This window comes from Daldinia loculata (genome assembly GCF_022478755.1).
Source record: "Daldinia loculata strain CBS 113971 unplaced genomic scaffold F4817scaffold_25, whole genome shotgun sequence".
NCBI lineage: Eukaryota > Fungi > Ascomycota > Sordariomycetes > Xylariales > Hypoxylaceae > Daldinia > Daldinia loculata.
Genome location: NW_026054879.1, coordinates 404,900 through 423,664, shown reverse-complemented (window position 1 = coordinate 423,664; position 18,765 = coordinate 404,900). Strand labels below are relative to the sequence as shown.

At 47.8% G+C, this 18,765-nt stretch overlaps 5 protein-coding genes across 5 annotated transcripts; 3 read left to right on the top strand and 2 right to left on the bottom strand.

Annotated features, from left to right (window-relative positions):
- Positions 1-268: 268 nt before the first annotated feature.
- On the bottom strand, positions 269-3,054 carry F4817DRAFT_338038 (nucleosome assembly protein). The gene is made up of 5 exons (XM_049303376.1): positions 2,365-3,054; positions 2,207-2,286; positions 1,404-2,135; positions 1,037-1,353; positions 269-978 (listed from the first exon to the last, which is right to left on the bottom strand). The coding sequence occupies exons 1-5, from the start codon at positions 2,406-2,408 to the stop codon at positions 928-930; spliced, it is 1,224 nt and encodes a 407-aa protein (XP_049159016.1). The 5' UTR covers positions 2,409-3,054; the 3' UTR covers positions 269-927.
- A 667-nt stretch (positions 3,055-3,721) lies between these two features.
- Positions 3,722-9,327, top strand: F4817DRAFT_338035 (uncharacterized protein). Its single transcript, XM_049303375.1, has 17 exons — positions 3,722-3,939; positions 3,993-4,343; positions 4,403-4,978; positions 5,033-5,383; positions 5,436-5,570; positions 5,621-5,687; positions 5,742-6,805; positions 6,855-7,008; positions 7,066-7,398; positions 7,532-7,614; positions 7,669-7,803; positions 7,877-8,109; positions 8,171-8,294; positions 8,351-8,396; positions 8,450-8,600; positions 8,657-8,805; positions 8,861-9,327. The coding sequence occupies exons 2-17, from the start codon at positions 4,224-4,226 to the stop codon at positions 9,142-9,144; spliced, it is 4,005 nt and encodes a 1,334-aa protein (XP_049159015.1). The 5' UTR covers positions 3,722-3,939; positions 3,993-4,223; the 3' UTR covers positions 9,145-9,327.
- A 290-nt stretch (positions 9,328-9,617) lies between these two features.
- Positions 9,618-11,610, bottom strand: F4817DRAFT_338033 (WD40 repeat-like protein). Its single transcript, XM_049303374.1, has one exon. The coding sequence runs from the start codon at positions 11,436-11,438 to the stop codon at positions 9,690-9,692; it is 1,749 nt and encodes a 582-aa protein (XP_049159014.1). The 5' UTR covers positions 11,439-11,610; the 3' UTR covers positions 9,618-9,689.
- Positions 11,611-11,685: 75 nt separating this feature from the next.
- Positions 11,686-13,184, top strand: F4817DRAFT_338032 (nucleophile aminohydrolase). Its single transcript, XM_049303373.1, has 3 exons — positions 11,686-11,918; positions 11,980-12,137; positions 12,189-13,184. Coding segments are annotated over exons 1-3 (612 nt in total). The 5' UTR covers positions 11,686-11,916; the 3' UTR covers positions 12,641-13,184.
- Positions 13,185-15,074: 1,890 nt separating this feature from the next.
- Positions 15,075-17,505, top strand: F4817DRAFT_112704 (DEAD-domain-containing protein). Its single transcript, XM_049297502.1, has 2 exons — positions 15,075-15,425; positions 15,528-17,505. Exons 1-2 carry the CDS (start codon positions 15,241-15,243, stop codon positions 17,437-17,439), a joined length of 2,097 nt encoding a protein of 698 aa, XP_049159012.1. The 5' UTR covers positions 15,075-15,240; the 3' UTR covers positions 17,440-17,505.
- The last annotated feature ends 1,260 nt before the right edge of the window (positions 17,506-18,765 follow it).

Genomic DNA, 18,765 nt, shown 5'->3' with positions numbered 1-18,765 from the left:
GAATAGAAAATAAGATGGTGTTAAAATCTAACTCCCGTAATTTAGATCCCGTCATCGGACGTCATTATAAAAACCGTGAGTCACGGGTACGTTGTAGTATAGAGAACCTAGCTGCTATAGTCTTCTTCATGTCTTCTTTAAACAAAGTGGTTGAACCATGATACAAGTTAAATCTGCTTCTAAAAACTGCTAGTTTTGAATGCCTTTTTTATCGGCCATCAATGACCTCGGGAACGGTTCAATATATCAATGGGACTTGTCGTTAAACTTGGAAAATTAACTAGTTGTAAGGATATGTACCTAGGTAGGTAAGCACTCGGGAAATATTAAAAAGGGGGGCGTTTATTTCACAAATTTGTGCGGGCAGCACGTGGAGCAACGATACAATACGCAAGGGGAGAGCAAATCAACTCCACGTGCAACATCCGATGTACATATATGCAAGACGCGAACTTCCGTCAACTTTCATATGATTCTTTGGTTGAATGCACTATCGACGAGCCAAGCAACTTGACCTTTTCCTCCCCTCGTGTCAGCCTGAAGTATGCCTATTTAGGTCCACCTCCAATGCCTCTGTTCGTAAAATGCGACCACCTTTCCGGCCAACCGACTACTCCAGACCAGCCTCATGCTGGAAGAAAACGAAGAGAACTACCAAGCAATACAGAACGAGATTCCGAAAGCAGCCTAGAACCTAATGGGAGTGACCAGTCTATTTTGCACATGATTTCACGACCATTTTCTGGGTGACCTCTGCAGAGCGTCGACAAATTCGCAATATTAAATCTGTCTTGGTCGAAAGAACAATAGAAGGGATTGAGTTAGGAAGGATAAAATAGCCTCAACAGCCTTTACTACCTTCTCTCCTTTCCAACTAGGATCCGCGACGTGAATTAAGTAGAGAGTGTTAGAGGAAAGGGGCAAGATTTAGCTTTGCTTGCACTCTTGCGCCTCCTGCTTCGGCTTCGCACCGTCATCCTACATCAAATATTAGCCGAGTATTCCTATAATAATCTGGAAGGAATGGTGGACAAACATCGTCATCAGATTCTTCCTCCTCGTCATCGCGATCTTCGCTGAGGTCATCTTCATCGTCGTCCTCGTCGAACTCTTGGTCGTCAAGGTCGTCGAGTTCCTCAAAAGCCAGAGCCTCACCCGTAAACCAGTCGATAGCCCGGGGGATCAGCTTCTCCTTGATGTCCTCACCGAGTTGGTAGTCCAACTCCAAACGCTCCTCGATGTCCGAGGCAGCGTCGTTGTCATCATCGTCGGTGGGGGCCTTAGGGGGCGAGAAGAAGTTGAAGAATGACTCGGTGGGAACCGTCTTCTTGACGATACGAGTTTGCTTCGTGTCTGTCCGAGTTAGCGAATAATATCAGTAGATTAGCTTTATGGCGACTTACTCTTGTTTCGTTGTTTCTTGCTCTCGATGCGAACAGTGAGATCGCGACCCTCCTTCCACTCGATCTTATCACCCTCGGCATGGTCGTAGATGAAATCGCCACCATAGCCACTCTCGTTCTGGTAGAAATACGTCTTGGTGATAGTCTTGTTAGTGAAGAACTCGTTCTCGGCAAATTCGAAGATGAGGCGGAATCCCGGCTTGTCGAGATACTCCATCCGAATATCAGTCAGGTAGCGGAGGGCAGCCTCATCACGGTCGGTGATCATCTCAGCAAGAGAGATCTGGTTCTTCATGGCGGACAGCCAGAATTCTGGGATTCCCTTAACGAGCTCAGCAGTCTCGGAAGCCGCCTTCTCTTCTCCCTTTTCGGCTTCGGCTTCAGCTTCAGCTTCGTCCTTCTCATCCTCCTCGTCTTCACCAGCCTTAACCTGCTCGTCAGTAGGTTCATCCTTGCCGTTGACGATGGCAGCACGCTTCTCGTAGAGAGGAGTGAACTTGGCGAAGTACTTCTTCTCCAGCTGGAGAACTTCTTCCTGGAACTCGGCCTCTAGCTTCGAGTGATCTTTCTGGATGCCCTTCAAGCCGGCAACACGACGACGAACGACGCTAGGCAGAGACTCTATGTAACCGGAAGATCGACCAACTAGGGAGCCAAGTCGGCCTTGAATCATCTGAACCAATTTAGGGTTCTGGGCAAAGATAGAAGCGGCTGCAGCGCGATCGAGGTCCTCTGTAGCGCAGACGAGGTTAGCAACGAGAGACCCGCGGAAGCAATTCCGGCGGGGTTACGGATTAACATACCTTCCTTGATGCTAGCAACGCCCGGTTGTTGGGCATGAGAAGAGATGGGGGCATTGCTCGCAGGTGTATTCTGCGGAGTACTGCGGAGAGAAAATCAAGAGTCAGTGTCTCGGAGGAAAAGAAAAAAAAATTATAGCTAAAAGGCGGGCTCTACATACGGAGCAGGGACTTCTGCACGACGATTCTTAATAGGCTCCGCCATTGTTGATGGTTCCGTCGCCGATGGTGCAGACTATGATTAAATTCGCAAGCGAGTATATCGATGTCGGGTCAAGCACTTGGCAGCCCACAAGGAAATAATTAGAATGGAGGCGACAAAGAAAAATGCAGGTAGAAGATTAGAAGTATGAAGTTATTGTGTATCCAGCTGAATGGTGAAGTCACAAGTAATGGACTTGAAGAACCCGCACACAGTGTGTTAAGGTATAACGGGTGGGCGGATGCGGTGATGAATTTGATTGATGAAACGGGAAAGTTGAACTTTGATTCAAGTCCAACTGTGAGGAGGAAGGTGAAAGAGAAAGTTGTAGTAGTGAAGTAGTTGGTTCACAGCGATGGGGAATTTGATGAGAGGGCAAGAAGACTGGACTGGTCTGGTGGGAGAGGCGAAGTGGGGGAAGGCGGCAACCCTGTCACTGTCCCCTCCAAAGGTTGTAAGTAAAAAGAAGTTGTTGGGTGCCGCTGCCGCCATCAAATAATTTTTTTCTTCCTTAAATTTTTTTTCCTTCAGGGCACTTACACGTAACAATTCGCCTGCCTACGCCTACAATTTCTTAGCCTGCAGCCAATGGCGACGCTATTATGTCTGAGAGCAAACATTTGATACCTAAGACTAGGTACATACCGACCTAATTGGCACCTACCAACCTAATAAAATTGAATGTATTAGGTATACAAGGTGTCATTGTATGCCTAGGTACATATGCCCTTATGCAGCAACTTACATATGGACGTATTGAATGGCCGGATATCGAATGTAATCCGATATAATCAGTTCAGGTTGTGCACAAGCACACAACACACAACTGCTAAGAATGCCTAGCCTAATGTGGGTAGGTACTGGGTAGGTACAGACAATGCCTAAACCTGATCGAAAGCGGTGTACAGATTGTACAGATGTAGGATGCACGTAGATCGACTCAAAGAATTACATACCTAGGTAGGTAGGTACCTACATTTCGTAGTCTATCCATACACCGTTTCTCGGGTCAAGCCAATAGTTTTCCAACTAATACACAATAAATGTACCTAATGCATTGGATACACTAGATGCCTTCTACGACTTCTACGACGCGCCGTACGCAGGTAGCCACGTCAACTCACGTAAAGGTAGTGTAGGTATGCTGCATACGCATATACATGTACCTGGATATAGCAGTACCTTAATGATGGTAGAAACTGTAGAAACTGGATTAGGTATTTCGCCTTACCTAATTGGGCAATACGAAACTTTAATGGCAGAATAGAGTGCTTCTCAGTCGTTGCCTAAACTTTCCCTTCTTCCCTTATCGTTATCGCATATTCTCAGCCTTATCGTTATCGTTATCGTTGCTGCTATCGTTACTATCGTTGCAGCGTTGCTATCGCTATCATTGTCCTTTGCACGTCTTGAGCTCCTTCAAGCTGTCAAGGAATTAATTGTCCCAGTGTTGCTACTATGCATAGCGTCATCTTCCACCTTCGCAGTTCTGAACGGTGTGGTTCATTAATGGATTGAGCTCGAACCTGAACTCGTAGATTCCCCCTACCTGAAGCTTCAACAAAGGCTTACAAAGTAGACATATAGTGTTTCCATTGGTCCTCGAGGATCTGTCGCGCTTCGATACTTCGATAAACTATTCAGGATGTGCCCTAACATTCTAATCATTACCCGGCTGGATCGATAGTCATAGTTGCAAGACCGCGAAGGCGCTCCTCTAATTTCGGATCATATCGGCCCTTTTCACATGTGCCTCGATCACGTCGCCTGTTAAGCGAAGATATTTACGATCTCTGTTGTAGTTACGGTATATTGACTATGGAGGAACCTAACGATGATGCGCAGCCAAGGCGCAGTGGTCCTGTAGCCATGTACGGACTTAGCTCTAATCAGAGCAGCTCGAGTGTATTCGAGGATGTGGAGATGGCACACGATGAGGTAGGCTAATTGCACTGTTTAACACTAAGATTGTTTATCCTAAGCTTTGATTGCTTTAGTTATACTCTGGTCCCATCGCAGAGAGCTTGCCTACAAGCCTCTCGGCCTTTTCCCACCGTCGCCAACGCGCAGATTCGACAGCAAGCTTCGCGTACTACAATGAAGAGGAGGACGAAGCAGAACCTGGGTTCATGTATGGCGAAGACGGTGCTGTACCATTTGACATCGACGAGATGCCGCTTGACTTCGAAGATGAAGAGGAAGAGGAAGAAAGTAGTTCGGGAGTCGATCTCGAGAATGGCAATTCGTACGATGATTATGCTATGCGAAGGAGATCTTCAACCCAATCGAGGAGCTCTGTTCATGCCAGACTTCTCCGAACAGATAGTGGCGTTACGGATGCTAGCGGTCGAGGTTACAGCCGAGTCAGCCAGAAACTACACATGGTCAACGAGGATCTCACCATTGTGATAGCTGGCTTTCGTACGAGTAGACCTGGCTACACTACATATGTTCTTCTGTGTGTTGTGACGTTGGGACTTGCATACCTCCTTCTGCGATGGCTTCCCCGGTGGCAGGTGAAGTTAATCGGCGAGCCATGTCCGCTTCATGATAGCCAATGGGTGGTGCTTGAGGTAAGTTGTGTTGGAAACTCGTCTGCCTTAGGCGCTATGCTTACCATGCTATAGAACCAATGGGGTGAAATGACTATACTAGAAGTGCAAACGCAGCCTTACAACCGTCCCCTTTCAACCGTATTCGGTTCACCCGATAAGATTTATGCCCAATTGCTGGGAGACGATGCTGATCCGCTATTGCCCGAGCTCCGGGTCCTCAACTACCGATACGTACGCTTCTTCTACCATCCATTGAAGGGTAAATTCGTTATCTGTAACGGGTGGAAGGATCCTACATGGACTCGTGTACGAGCACTTCGTGCTGGCATTGATGGCGAGGAGAAAGACCACAGGGAACGCGTCTTTGGGACGAACCTCATCGATATCGAGCAGAAGTCGATTCCTCAATTACTCGTAGATGAAGTAGGTTGTTGTTGGTGAGTATTGGTATACCGTATAATCTAACAGGCTCTAGGTTTTCCACCCATTTTACGTTTTTCAGATTGCAAGTTTGATCCTTTGGTCATCAGATCAGTACTACTATTATGCCATCTGCATCTTCATTATGTCTGCAGGTAGTATAATAGCAACCCTAATAGATACACGCGCTGTTAGTCTTCCTCCACCACGAAAAGATGCATCGTCACTAATCTCCATTAGACAATGCGGCGTCTTCGCGATATCTCCCGCTTTGAGTGTGACGTACGAGTCCTTCGCAACGGCTTCTGTAAGTAGAAGACGGCTATTTCGATCGTAAGGTATATAGCTAACTATCTCTAAGGGGCCCACGTTTCGTCAAGCGACCTGGTTCCTGGTGATGTATATGAGATTAGTGATCCCAGTCTCACCCAGTTTCCTAGCGATAGCTTACTCTTGAGTGGAGATTGTATTGTCAACGAGAGTATGCTTACAGGCGAATCCGTGCCGGTTTCTAAAATTCCCGCTACCGACGAGACGCTTCAGATTATGAATCTTAGTGCCTCCACAATCTCTCATGACGCTGCTCGTCATTTTCTCTTCTGCGGGACAAAAATCATTAGGGCAAGGAAGCCACAAGATAACGGCGATGATGAAGCCGTTGCCCTCGCCATGGTTGTGAGGACTGGCTTCAATACAACCAAGGGTTCGCTCGTCCGCTCTATGATGTTCCCCAAGCCGTCCGGATTTAAATTCTATCGTGACTCTTTTCGATACATATCTGTTATGGGATGTGTCGCGATGCTTGGATTCGTTGTATCCTTTGTCAACTTCATTCGTCTGGGGCTGACTTGGCATGTGATACTTATCAGAGCATTAGACTTGATTACTATCGCTGTTCCGCCGGCCCTTCCAGCTACACTTACTATAGGGACAAACTTCGCTCTTAGCCGCCTTAAGAAGAAACAAATATTCTGCATCAGCCCGCAGAGAGTCAACGTGGGTGGAAAGCTGGATGTCATGTGCTTTGATAAGACGGGTACGCTCACCGAAGATGGCTTAGATATTCTTGGTGTTCAGCTAGCATCTCGGTCAGCAAAGCGATTTGACGACATCGTCTCAAAAGCGTCAGATTTGGTCCCTAGCACAAGTTTGGATGCTGGTCCTGGGGATAAATATGACATAGCTCGTGCTGCTTTGTTCACGATGGCCACCTGCCACTCCCTTCGCTCCGTCGATGGTGAACTTGTTGGTGATCCGCTAGACGTCAAGATGTTCGAGTTCACCGGCTGGACATTCGAAGAGGGTAACCAGGGCGGTACCGATCAGGAAGATGACGAACAAGGGGGCTTCTCTCCTTCTGTTGCTCGCCCTCCTCTGGTACCCCTTTACGATACAGATGGATATGGGACTGCCGAAGGCCAAAATGTAAGTTCTACTGTATAACTGGCCTTTGAGTTCGTCTAATGTGTTTCAGGCGCCAATTGAACTCGGGGTATTGAGATCTTTTGAATTCGTCTCTCAATTACGGAGGGCCAGCGTCATCGTGCGGGCTTTCGGACAGCAAAGCGGAGATATTTATGTCAAGGGTGCACCTGAATGTATGCGGGATATATGTCGACCGGACAGCTGTAAGTTATCTCAACCTCGGGAATTCTTCGTTATGTCTATACTAATATACTACGTAGTCCCGGATAACTATGATGAACTCCTATCCTACTACACTCACAAAGGATATCGAGTTATTGCGTGCGCTACTAGACATATCAAAAAGCTATCATGGGTAAAATCCCAGAAAATGAAGCGCGAGGAGGTTGAAGCCGATCTTGATTTTGTCGGCTTCATCATCTTCGAAAACAAGCTAAAGCCTACGACAGCTGCGGTGCTTAAGGAGCTCACAGAGTCAAATATCGGCTCGATCATGGTTACGGGCGATAACATATTGACGGCCATCAGTGTCGCGAGAAACTGCGGCCTTATTGAGAAAGATGCGCATTGTTTTGTGCCTCACTTTTCCGAAGGTAAGTCGCTACGAACAACATACATTCATAATCAGCCACAGGAGAAAGACGACAGACGAGTCTAGCTTGTCTAATACTAAATCATGAGAGGTTTCCCATATGAGGTTATTGACCGCTAACATAAGATATATAGGGAACTCTCGCGATCCCAATGCTCGTTTACACTGGGAAAGCATAGACGACCAAGCATATCAGTTGGACGACCGAACCCTACTGGTAAGAGCCTATATAGTGACTATTGATGATTTAAGCTAATTGGAATGATTGTAGCCTTTACCTGTTCCCGTAGACCGTGATGCTTCATTACCATACGATATAACCAATCTCAGAAACTACTCCCTCGCAGTAAGCGGTGACGTCTTCCGATGGATAATTGACTTTGCTCCGAACGAAGTCATGCAAAGGGTGTGTAATATAGCTTTCTTAATCAATCCAACAGTACCCTCCTGATCAGGCGAAGAAGCTAATGAAACATTAGATGCTTGTTCGAGGCAAAGTCTTTGCACGTATGTCTCCAGATGAGAAACATGAACTTGTAGAGAAACTTCAGAGCATAGACTATTGCGCTGGATTCTGCGGAGATGGGGCGAATGATTGCGGCGCCCTCAAAGCTGCTGATGTTGGAATATCACTGTCCGAAGCGGAAGCATCTGTTGCGGCCCCATTCACGTCGAGGGTATTCGATATTCGATGTGTTCCCGACGTGATTCGGTATGCTTACCCCTTCAGTCGTGAATATTGAGCACACCCATGTCGCTAACCTTGGGTCTAGGGAGGGACGAGCTGCTCTAGTAACTAGTTTCAGTTGCTTCAAGTATATGAGCATCTACTCGGCTATACAGTTCACTTCTGTGAGCTTCCTTTACGCCTCAGCTTCGAATTTAGGAGACTTCCAGGTAGGAATACTTACAACAACAGCACACGCTTTACATAGTGGCTAACTAGTTTTTAGTTCCTCTTTATCGATGTTCTCCTTATATTGCCAATTGCTATATTCAGTAAGCGAAACAGAAAACATGAGATGAAACGAAATTGCTAATTCGCATACCAGTGGGCTGGTCTGGCCCGTTCCCAGTTTTGAGCAAGAAGCGACCGACGGCGAATTTGGTGTCGAGAAAGGTTCTCATACCCTTATTATGCCATATGGCCGTCTGTATACTGGTACAAACTGCCGCGTGGCTTATCGTGCGGGAGCAAACCTGGTAAGTCCGCCTTAAGGAATTCTCTATAGTACAGTACTCTAATGCGAATATCATAGGTATATACCCCCTCGGGTAAATCCGAACAAACCTCATATCGTAAATTCGGAAAACACGACTTTGTTCCTCGTGTCTTGCTTCGAGTACATATTCATCGGTGTGGTTCTTAACGCCGGCCGACCATTCCGACAGCCCATGACCCAGAACTGTAAGTCCTCGATGCTCTTGTATGCATCCGGTGAAAATGCTAACCATCCATATAGGGCCCTTCATGGCCACTATTGTTACGGCTCTAGCTATTACTATATATATGATCTTTATACCGGGCCACTGGATTAGAAATCTGATGCAACTGACCAAGATTAGCCCATCGTTCAGGCTTACACTACTAGGATTAGGCGTGGCATATCTAGTCGCAGCATGGGTCGGGGAGCACTACATCTTCTCTGGCATTGCTCGAGGAGTTGGCGTGGTGAAAACGGCTATCACTAAGAAGGCGAAGAAGCGGAAGCAGTATAAGATCATATTGGAGCAGATGAAGGCTTAACCTTTACCTAAAATTCGGCTCCTTACTTGAGCTTACCAAGGTTAGAAAATTAGATGTATGGGAACTATAGTGTTCGCTAGGTATAGAATACTTTTGAGAAGAATAGGTAGATAGTGTGCATTTAGTATTATTGTATGTCCCGAATAGAAGAAGTGGTATACCACCAAAGCAAAATTGATCCAACATATCGAAATTATAATAGTGGTTGGTTGGTGATCGACTTGCTCTATTATCGATTCACAGACTACCTAGCAACTAAATTACTATACGAATGGGATATACGAATAGGATTCTTGCGGTGAGATGAAGGATAGACCATTTCTATTCATCTCACAGTAAATATAAAGCAGTCAACTACAGCTACTACCTCATCTCTTCAATAGCACTTGAACTACAACTCTTATACTCACCTGTCTAGGTTGGAATTTCACGGTCTTACAATATGGACACACAAGGGGCTTTCATAACACGAGTAAAGAGTAAAAAATAGGGTATCTATTCCAGAGTAGGGTCTTGTCGAGCCTCTCATGCATTACCGAACTATTTTATTCCGAGCCGGCATCCTTACCCTCGCCCGCAACACCGTTCTCAAGCCCAACCGTCGTCCTAGGCACCTCGAACACGACGGCACCGTTTTTGCCCCCCTTGATTTTCTTCCACATGCCTAGGCGGTGGTCTTTTCCCACTCCGACTACGACGCATAGGCCGTCTTTGCCACGCTCGCCCCGCTCGAATAGAGCAATGTCGTTGACTACACCTTTGACTAGCCACGAGGCGGCTGTGGCCCCGTTCACGCCGTTGGTTGTTGTCTCTGTGTCTTCGGGGGTGTCTGCGGTAGATGGGTTTCCTAGGATTCCTGCTGGCTCGATTTTCCTCTTGTCATCGCTTAATCGCCAGACTCGGACGTACCCGTCCCAACTGCCGCTCAATATGAGGTCGGAGTAAGGTAGCGTCCGGAGTGCGGTGATCCACCTAGGTTGCGGAGGCGGTACGACTTTGGGGGTTGGGGCTATTTCGGCGGATGCTTCCGTCGGCTTCAATGGTTTTTCTAGGCCGTGAGCTTGTGTTAAGATGAAGAGCGGCTTCTTCTTCTGTATGCTCCATAAAGCTAGAGAGCCGTTATCACTGCCCGTAATGAAGAGCTCATCATCGATCATCGCGACGCGATCCATGCTGCCTTCCTGGGCTAGCGACCGCGGGTCAATCTCTGGCTTCTGCTTCTTGTCGATCGACCCACCGCGGAAGACTAACTGGGTCTCTTCGACGACTTTCCATAAGCGAGCTGTCCGATCTCGTGCACCTACGCTCACGCAACGTTCTTGTGCTAGGGCGTCGATATCGACTACCTCGTCTTGGTGACCAAAGAGGGTCTCGATGTATGCCAGCTCATCTAAACTCCATACTTTCACGGTACGGTCTTTGGAAGCTGAATATAGTTGGTTTGTACCTCGTCGGAACGCTAGACCTGTTACGGCGTCGCGGTGGTGTGTAAAGACGCGCAGGGGCTTCAATGACTTGGCGTCGTAGACGATTAGACGTTTGTCTGCACCGCCCGTGACGACGAACTTGCCGTCTTGAGAAGCTGCTACGCATAGGATATCGGCTATATGGCCTTGATAGTTCTTATCATTTGCCTTGGACCGATTCCCCTTCCGCAGTGCAACCTTGGTTGGCTGCCGACGCGGAGGAGCAGGAGGCTTTTTCGGCTTCTTCTTAGTAGTTTGTGGGAATTGGTAGGCGGGCAAGTCTTGTAACTTCCACTTGACCAAGCATTGGTCCTTTGAGACCGTATACACGTACGGTGCGCATATGGCAATAGATGTAGTTGCGAGCGTATTACACCGGAAGAGAGTATGGGACGCCCGGTCGACAGCAAGCTCTGAAGTAATTTTCCTGTACACTTTTCCTTTTGTTTCGGCTACATCTTCTTGTAGACGCGCTGCTATTATATCGCGGTCGATATCTTCAGCATTGAAGCCCGTCTCGTCGACTTCTTGCCGGACGTTGTCGAGATACCTTTCTGCGAGTCTCAACCTCTTCTCTGCCGCTGTTTCTCCCTCGTTCTCCGATTCTGAATCAGAACCAGGCGCATCTGGCTGTGCTGCGCCATCTTCGCTCTCAGATTCACTACCTGATATAGACTCATCTCGTTCGACTCGTTTTCTAGGTGCAGGTGCGGGTTTCGAGGGCGTCTTCGAAGTCTTAGTGGTCGCGACTCGTTTTTTAGGTCCGTCTATAACAGGTGCTCGTTTCCTTTTTTTCTGAGCGCCAGGAACTGTGAAGAATGACGACATTGTGGTGTTTTACAATGTTTAATTTAATTAATTCGAACGCGTGTTAGTCGTCTTGTGGCCTTAGAAATTTTCCATATTTGAAGCAAAAGACTTGGTTCGTAGCTAAGGAAAAAAAAAAAGTTCAACGTCCTGCGGGACACTGACAGGGGACCCTAGGGGTACAAAGATACCTAGGTATGCTGCTATGTTCAGTTATGTGATCTAGGCTGCTAGGTTAGCCATTGACTTTAAGGTGATCTCAGAGCGGGGCGCGGCTGAGGAACTGTGGCTAGTGTTGTCCGACGTCCGACCTCCACTAGGTACCTGATGATGTTCCTGTCTGAAGCTCTAGATTTGGCAGCCAGCTGCTAGGCTGTAGCTACCTTGCGCGTCTACATAGTACACATTTGCCTACAGCGCCAGCGATTTGGGAACAAGAGCTTCTTCAACACCTACAACCCACATTTGAGTCCATCACCACCCGAGCAAATATCCCAAAATGTATGCCACCCAGCATTATAAAATCACAGTTAAACAGATAGACTAACATTAGCCAAACTAGGGAGGTATTGTTAGGAATCACCGGCAAGGACTTTACCTTAATCGCAGCTTCTAAAGCTGCGATGCGGGGAGCAACCATCCTCAAAGCCTCTGATGACAAGACGAGATCGCTCAACAAGCATACACTAGTTGCATTCTCCGGCGAGGCTGGCGATACAAGTGCGTCAATTCCGAAAAGAAAGTGCGGCTTCGAAAGCTAACTAGCGCTAGTCCAATTCTCTGAGTATATCCAGGCAAACGCGCAGCTCTATTCGATGCGAAACGAGACAGATTTATCACCTACGGCGCTGGCACACTATGTCCGCGGTGAGCTCGCGTCAAGCTTAAGATCTAGGAAGCCGTACAACGTCAACCTGCTACTAGGAGGTGTCGACCCCATCACCCACAAGCCCAGCCTATTCTGGCTGGATTACCTTGCGGCTCTCGCATCTGTTCCCTATGCTGCCCACGGCTACGCACAATATTACTGCCTCTCGATCCTAGACAAGCACCACCACCCGGACATGACACTTGTGCAAGGACTTAAGGTGCTCGAGATGTGTACAGACGAACTGAAGCGACGTTTACCTATTGATTTCAAGGGTATGACGGTCAAGGCGGTTACGAAAGACGGCATTCGGGAGATTGAGTTCAACGACGATAAGATTGTTAAGTGCGCATAAAGGAATATCATTTTCTGGCTGGCGACCCCACGTGTAACATTAGGATTCTAGGTTGGGCGAGAAATCGCACAATAGCCTAGTAGTCAAGTCACAGGCTGGCCTATCAAATCTATCAGGTCGGTCAGAGCTGCGACCATCCAACATCTTTTCGGTTACTACGTATATGGTGAGGGGTTCAAGTTATTCGTCACCACAGAAAGCCCTTAAGAAATAAATGCTAGCTAGCTGAAGGGGTATGATAAAGGGTAGCTTAGTAACATGGATAAGATATGCGACGCTATGATAAAATCGTGAATGGAATGACAGGTCCTATTCGATAGCCTCGCACCCAATAATGACAAAACTTTATAATTAAGATATACGTTGGTCTTCTATGTATCGACAGGGTCGTCATTCGAATCTGGGTTGAGTATAAAATATACGTGCATAGAGGCATAGAAGCTCAACCCAACCGCGGATCGTAACTCTAGAGGTTCCCCCCAGTAGTCGCATTCGGCAATTAGGGACTCCTGGCTGAACTGTCATTTATATTTAACTACCTAAATAATGATCCATACAGTATACGTCTCTCTCCACCATTCGCGGAAGCTGGCTTTGAAGCAATTTTCCAGGCGGTGTATTTGATTTTTGGGCGGTGAGACTCCTGCATGATGCTTCACCCGTTCACCACGCAGGCGGACTTCCTATTGGAACACCGCAGCCTCGTTGCAGGAGAGTTACATCCGCCTTCCCCTGCTAGCCGCCAATGGTTAGGATGTCTATAGTCTGTACATAGTAGAGTTCCAAGCCTTATCATTACTGTGGTACTATGCTATGTTGTAAATCTTAGCTCGAAAGGAAAAGGAAAAAAAGAAGAAAAAACCTTAAGCGTCCAAATCAGCGGTTTTGATCATGGTTTGGTCATATAACGCATATAACGGCAGCTGATGATCCTCCGAACCCTATTACTTATGCATGGCAGCATCTTGAAGAGAGTTGCAACTAGGGCTGCCAGGGGCTTTCTCTAGTTGTCTTGGGTTTGTAGACCCGGGACTTTGGTGGCGACATGAATTAGGCACGCATCATCGAATTGCCTAACAAATAGCAACGTGTACTTTTGACTTTGCTTGCTACGCTTTCTATCTAAGCTGAGAGAAAAGGTTGGCAAGTTGGGTGAAAGTCAGCTAAAGGGTGCGAAGGGTGTGATAAGTGACCCCCCATCGGACCATACCGAGATTCGGATAGATATAACCTAGAAGGTGTTCACTCCACGGGGCGAAAAATGATCAAGCTAAGACCTACTACTGTATGTAGGTTGTAGGTATGTAGTTGCCACTGGAACGTAGGTATTGAACTATCAAATTATGTAGTTATTCATATTCTCACTTGGTTTATACATACACATACCATAAATAGGTGTAATAATAACTTCTAGAATATACGAGATGATTCTATTGCGTAGCAATCTTTTGACGGGAAGTTGACCAACTTGGACTTGGTGCATGCTTGAGCAATCTAAGGTTGCAGTAACGAAGTTTTCTAGGTAGAGATTTGGGTTAAAGGTGCTGCAGTATGTATGTAGAGGTGGTATTCTAGCCGATTTGGGCGGGACTTCTCGACTACCTATTTGCAACCCCCAAGTTTCGATTGCTACAAGGCTCTTTCCTCACAAAGGGAGGCAAAGGGAATAAAAATTGTCGCAGTTACCCGAACCAGGAAGGGATAGATACATTGCAGACATAGAGCGTATAGGTACATACTAGAATGTATAATAAACGTTGTAGCCAAGATAGACTGGGGGTAATCGCTAGGTACTAGTTACTTGATAACGTTAGCTGACATCCCACTTTCCGTGATACCACTTATGTTGTAATTGCATATAATTGCTAACAATTTCCCCTTTAGGTATATCGATATCGAATAATTGCCCCCATCTCCCTTGTAAGTCGACTGCTATTGGTAACTACAGTTGCAGCGTGCCTACCCAGTCTAGTCTAGGTACCTTAGTCACGGACCCAGCGCTAACGCGTTCTCGATTTTCGACACAACTTCAAAACTTCCTGAATTTTTTTTCATCTGATCCGATTCTTCTTCTCCCCCACAATCCCTTTGCCATACCCAACCCTCAAACACACGGCATAATCACATCCTTCCCCCCCCCTGAAAAAGCATTCTGTGTTTTTTTTTCTCTTCCGTTCAGGGCCTTACTTTTCCTTGAAAAGATCTGGTTTTACTTTCTTTTCTCAAGGGACCTCGGAAGGCATCTATTACTAGACTCTGGTGTGTGATCACTTACAGGTTCATACGTCGACTCTGAGCAACGACCCTGCATTTGAGTCTCTTAATAATATTAAGAGAGAAGGTGCATACCGTCGTAGTTTCCTCTTCTACCGACAATTAATACCATCTTTGTTGGTTCCTTACCGACGACATCAGGTTTTAATTTTTAAATCTGCCCGTACTACCTTACATCGCCTTCCCCTTCTCTTCTTCTGAACTTCTTCGTTCTTTTGAGAGAGAATTAATCGGCTGGGTTCCGTACGAGAAAATTTTCTTCGACAAGCACATACATCGACGTACAATACCTATCGCATCTATCATCTTGCAAATACTACGTCAGTATGGCTGATCAACTTAACATGGGCGGTTTGAGCCTGGGCGACCAGCAACAAGCCTCTACAGCTCGTTCTTACATCCCGCCTCACATGCGAGGCAAGGTCGGTGCTCCTGCTAACGGTCCTCCTCCCATGGGCGCTGGCGGTCCTCCACCTAACATGAACGGTCTCAACAGTAGCGCGTGGGCTGGGTAAGTAATTCACTCTTCATTATGTACTTACACTTGATTACAACCCTTGTCAACATACCATTTCGTCGAAGAATTGAGCGTTTGCTAATATCGCATCTATAGTAACAACAACTTCGACGCTCGACCCGCTCCTGGATGGGCAGCCGGTCCCGATTACCCGCCTCCTCAGCAACAGCAACAGCCGCAGCCGCCGCAGCAGCAGCAGCAGCAGCAGCAACCGCGTCAAGGAGGCTGGAATAACCGACAGTTCGATCGTAATGCCTACGGCAACCCATCTACTGGTGGGAACAGCGGTGGCGGTGGCGGCGGCGGCGGTGCCTACGCTCGAGGTTCTGGCGACGGACAGTGGCGCGACGGCAAGCATATTCCTGGTCCCCCCAACCCCCGCATGGAGCGTGAGCTATTCGGTACGCCGGATGACCCTTCCAAGCAGCACACTGGTATCAACTTCGAGAAGTACGACGACATCCCTGTCGAAGCCTCGGGCCATGATACTCCTGACCCTGTTCTTACTTTCAGCAATCCCCCGCTTGATGACCACCTGATCCGCAACATTGAGCTAGCTCACTACAAGGTTCCGACCCCCGTTCAGAAGTACTCGATCCCCATTGTCATGGGTGGCCGAGATCTGATGGCTTGTGCCCAGACTGGTTCTGGAAAGACTGGTGGCTTCCTTTTCCCCATCCTCTCCCAGGCCTTCCTTACCGGCCCTTCTCCCGTGCCTGCTGGTGCCCCTGGTGGTGGTTACGGTCGTCAGCGCAAGGCTTATCCCACATCTCTTATCCTTGCTCCAACTCGTGAACTGGTCTCTCAGATTTACGACGAGTCTCGCAAATTTGCCTATCGATCTTGGGTCCGACCCTGCGTGGTGTACGGTGGTGCTGACATCGGCTCTCAACTTCGTCAGATCGAGCGCGGCTGTGACCTCCTTGTTGCTACACCTGGTCGCCTTGTCGATCTCATTGAGCGAGGTCGCATCTCTCTCCAGAACATCAAGTATCTAGTTCTAGATGAGGCTGATCGTATGTTGGATATGGGTTTCGAGCCTCAGATCCGTCGCATTGTTGAAGGCGAAGATATGCCCGGCGTTCAGAGCCGACAAACTCTCATGTTTTCGGCCACCTTCCCCCGGGATATTCAAATGCTTGCCCGCGATTTCCTTAAGGACTATGTTTTCCTTTCAGTTGGACGTGTGGGCTCAACCTCTGAGAATATCACTCAGAAGGTCGAGTATGTTGAGGATAGCGACAAGCGCTCTGTTCTTCTGGATATTCTACACACTCATGGCGCTGGCCTCACCCTTATCTTCGTCGAGACAAAGCGCATGGCGGACTCTTTATCTGATTTCTTGATCAACCAGAACTTCCCCGCCACGTCGATCCACGGTGATCGCACACAGCGCGAACGTGAACGTGCTCTGGAGATGTTCCGAAACGGACGATGCCCTATCCTAGTTGCCACTGCTGTTGCCGCACGTGGCTTGGATATTCCTAACGTCACACACGTTGTCAACTATGATCTACCTACCGATATTGACGACTATGTCCACCGAATTGGTCGTACCGGTCGTGCAGGTAACACGGGTCATTCCACAGCATTCTTCAACCGAGGTAACCGTGGTGTTGTACGAGACCTCATCGAGCTATTGAAGGAAGCCAACCAAGAGGTTCCGGCCTTCCTTGAGACTATTGCTCGAGAAAGCTCCTACGGCGGTAGCCGTGGCGGCGGACGGGCTGGTGGCGGTCGCGGCCGTGGCCAGGGCGCCAACCGCGATTTCCGAAAGTTCGGTGGTAGCGGCTTCAATGGCGGCGGTGGCGGCGGCGGCGGCTTTGGTGGCCCTCAGCAGTCCAACGGCTTCAGTGGCGGCGGAGGTGGTTACAACGCTCCTCCTAGCCAGGGCTACGGCGGAGGCTACGGCGGCGGTGGTGGCGGTGGCGGCGGCAACGCACCAGCCTATGGCGGGGGTAGCTACGGCAATCCTGGCGGAGCAGGCGGCCAGGCTTCCTGGTGGTAATTTTGATGATATCGTCAGGCGCGCCGATATATTCCCTCTATTCCGCAACCCGCATGCGGCGACGGAATTGGCACATTTGCAATGCGGTACATAGATTTCACGGACTCATCTTCTGTTTTTTTCCAATCGAGTTACGCAAGGTCTTTTCTTTTTTCAGTTGGCATTTCGACACTTCCCTCGACATACTCCTTTCTACGGCATACCCGACTTCCAGCCTTCAATCTGGATCGGCAGATATGAGTTCTACGTGATAGGACTCTGGCATACGATAGATGGCATCTGTCTTTATTTCGGCTGCTCTCCTCACAACTTGATACCCATAGAAGACTGCGAGGGGGCATATGCGAGCAGCTACGTGAGACGTTTGGAGGTCAAATCAGTACCTTGACCAAGCATCCTTCGGGGATATTCATCACTTAGAGTAGTGCCGTGCTACAGACGCGGCGACACCTTACGACGATGACGATCTTCCGCTTCGATGTACCCCGTATTTGCCTTTTGGAAGCCGGCCGAGATTATTTCTCGTTTTCCCATAGAATGGGGTAATGCGTTTTCGCATGGCCGTGGAATTGTGTTGATAGCATATTCATTCATAGACAAAAGTGGATTTCTCGGCTCTCTGGTTGGTAGGGCTCTTACTCAAGAAGGCTCGCCATAGCGAGGGAACCAAATAGAGGGCAATGAACATAGAATGGTAATCTTCGGTGGATCGAGCAACAAAAAACGGCGTCTCGGTGAGCAGGCATAGGCTCCAGATCTCTCCAAAGTTAGGAGAGTAAGTAGTAGTTCTGGAATCTGCTCTGACGATAAGGGCATAGGGAATTATTTTAGATTCCATCTGCCACCAATGGTAGTGCTGTCGCAGACATTGGCTGAGACGCTTTCAGGCCCTTTGAGGTTCTTCGCGCTGTGGTGGTCCCGTTAGAGGATCCATCTACGACGGACTGAGAACTTCCAAATAAAAAAAAGTTCTTCTTTACTACAATTATCAATGCATCGTGAAATTGTTCAATTTGTTCTTAGTGATATGGAATGCTTGCCCAGGAGATTTCCCTCGTTTATAGCCATAGTAAGGGATAAGGTAACATATTAATGTAAATGAGCTAGTTACGCTGAATATTCTTCGAGGTAACATTAGAGATATTTTATACAGCGTAGGCTATGTTTACTCCACCGCGATGATCCTCTTTCACTCTTTCTTTTTCCCATCCAAGTTTTCCCCTAATCATTATTATTATTATCAAAGTGAATATTACCTACCTATGTCAACTTTAAGTTATTTGGAATCCATTGAATTAGGTGCCTAATCTTTGTTGAGCTAGCCTT

Excerpts from the sequence above, each read along its gene's own strand:
- F4817DRAFT_338032 (XM_049303373.1), top strand. Across the intron at positions 12,138-12,188 it reads CGGCGAGGCTGGCGATACAA|TCCAATTCTCTGAGTATATC; the intron begins GTGCGTCAATTC and ends AACTAGCGCTAG.
- F4817DRAFT_338033 (XM_049303374.1), bottom strand. The coding sequence starts at position 11,438 with ATGTCGTCATTCTTCACAGTTCCTGGCGCTCAGAAAAAAAGGAAACGA.
- F4817DRAFT_112704 (XM_049297502.1), top strand. The coding sequence starts at position 15,241 with ATGGCTGATCAACTTAACATGGGCGGTTTGAGCCTGGGCGACCAGCAA. Across the intron at positions 15,426-15,527 it reads AACAGTAGCGCGTGGGCTGG|TAACAACAACTTCGACGCTC; the intron begins GTAAGTAATTCA and ends TCGCATCTATAG.
- F4817DRAFT_338035 (XM_049303375.1), top strand. The coding sequence starts at position 4,224 with ATGGAGGAACCTAACGATGATGCGCAGCCAAGGCGCAGTGGTCCTGTA. Across the intron at positions 4,344-4,402 it reads TGGAGATGGCACACGATGAG|TTATACTCTGGTCCCATCGC; the intron begins GTAGGCTAATTG and ends TGATTGCTTTAG. Across the intron at positions 5,571-5,620 it reads CCCTAATAGATACACGCGCT|ACAATGCGGCGTCTTCGCGA; the intron begins GTTAGTCTTCCT and ends AATCTCCATTAG.
- F4817DRAFT_338038 (XM_049303376.1), bottom strand. The coding sequence starts at position 2,408 with ATGGCGGAGCCTATTAAGAATCGTCGTGCAGAAGTCCCTGCTCC. Across the intron at positions 1,354-1,403 it reads CAAGAAACAACGAAACAAGA|ACACGAAGCAAACTCGTATC; the intron begins GTAAGTCGCCAT and ends TAACTCGGACAG. Across the intron at positions 979-1,036 it reads AGGAAGAATCTGATGACGAT|GATGACGGTGCGAAGCCGAA; the intron begins GTTTGTCCACCA and ends TATTTGATGTAG.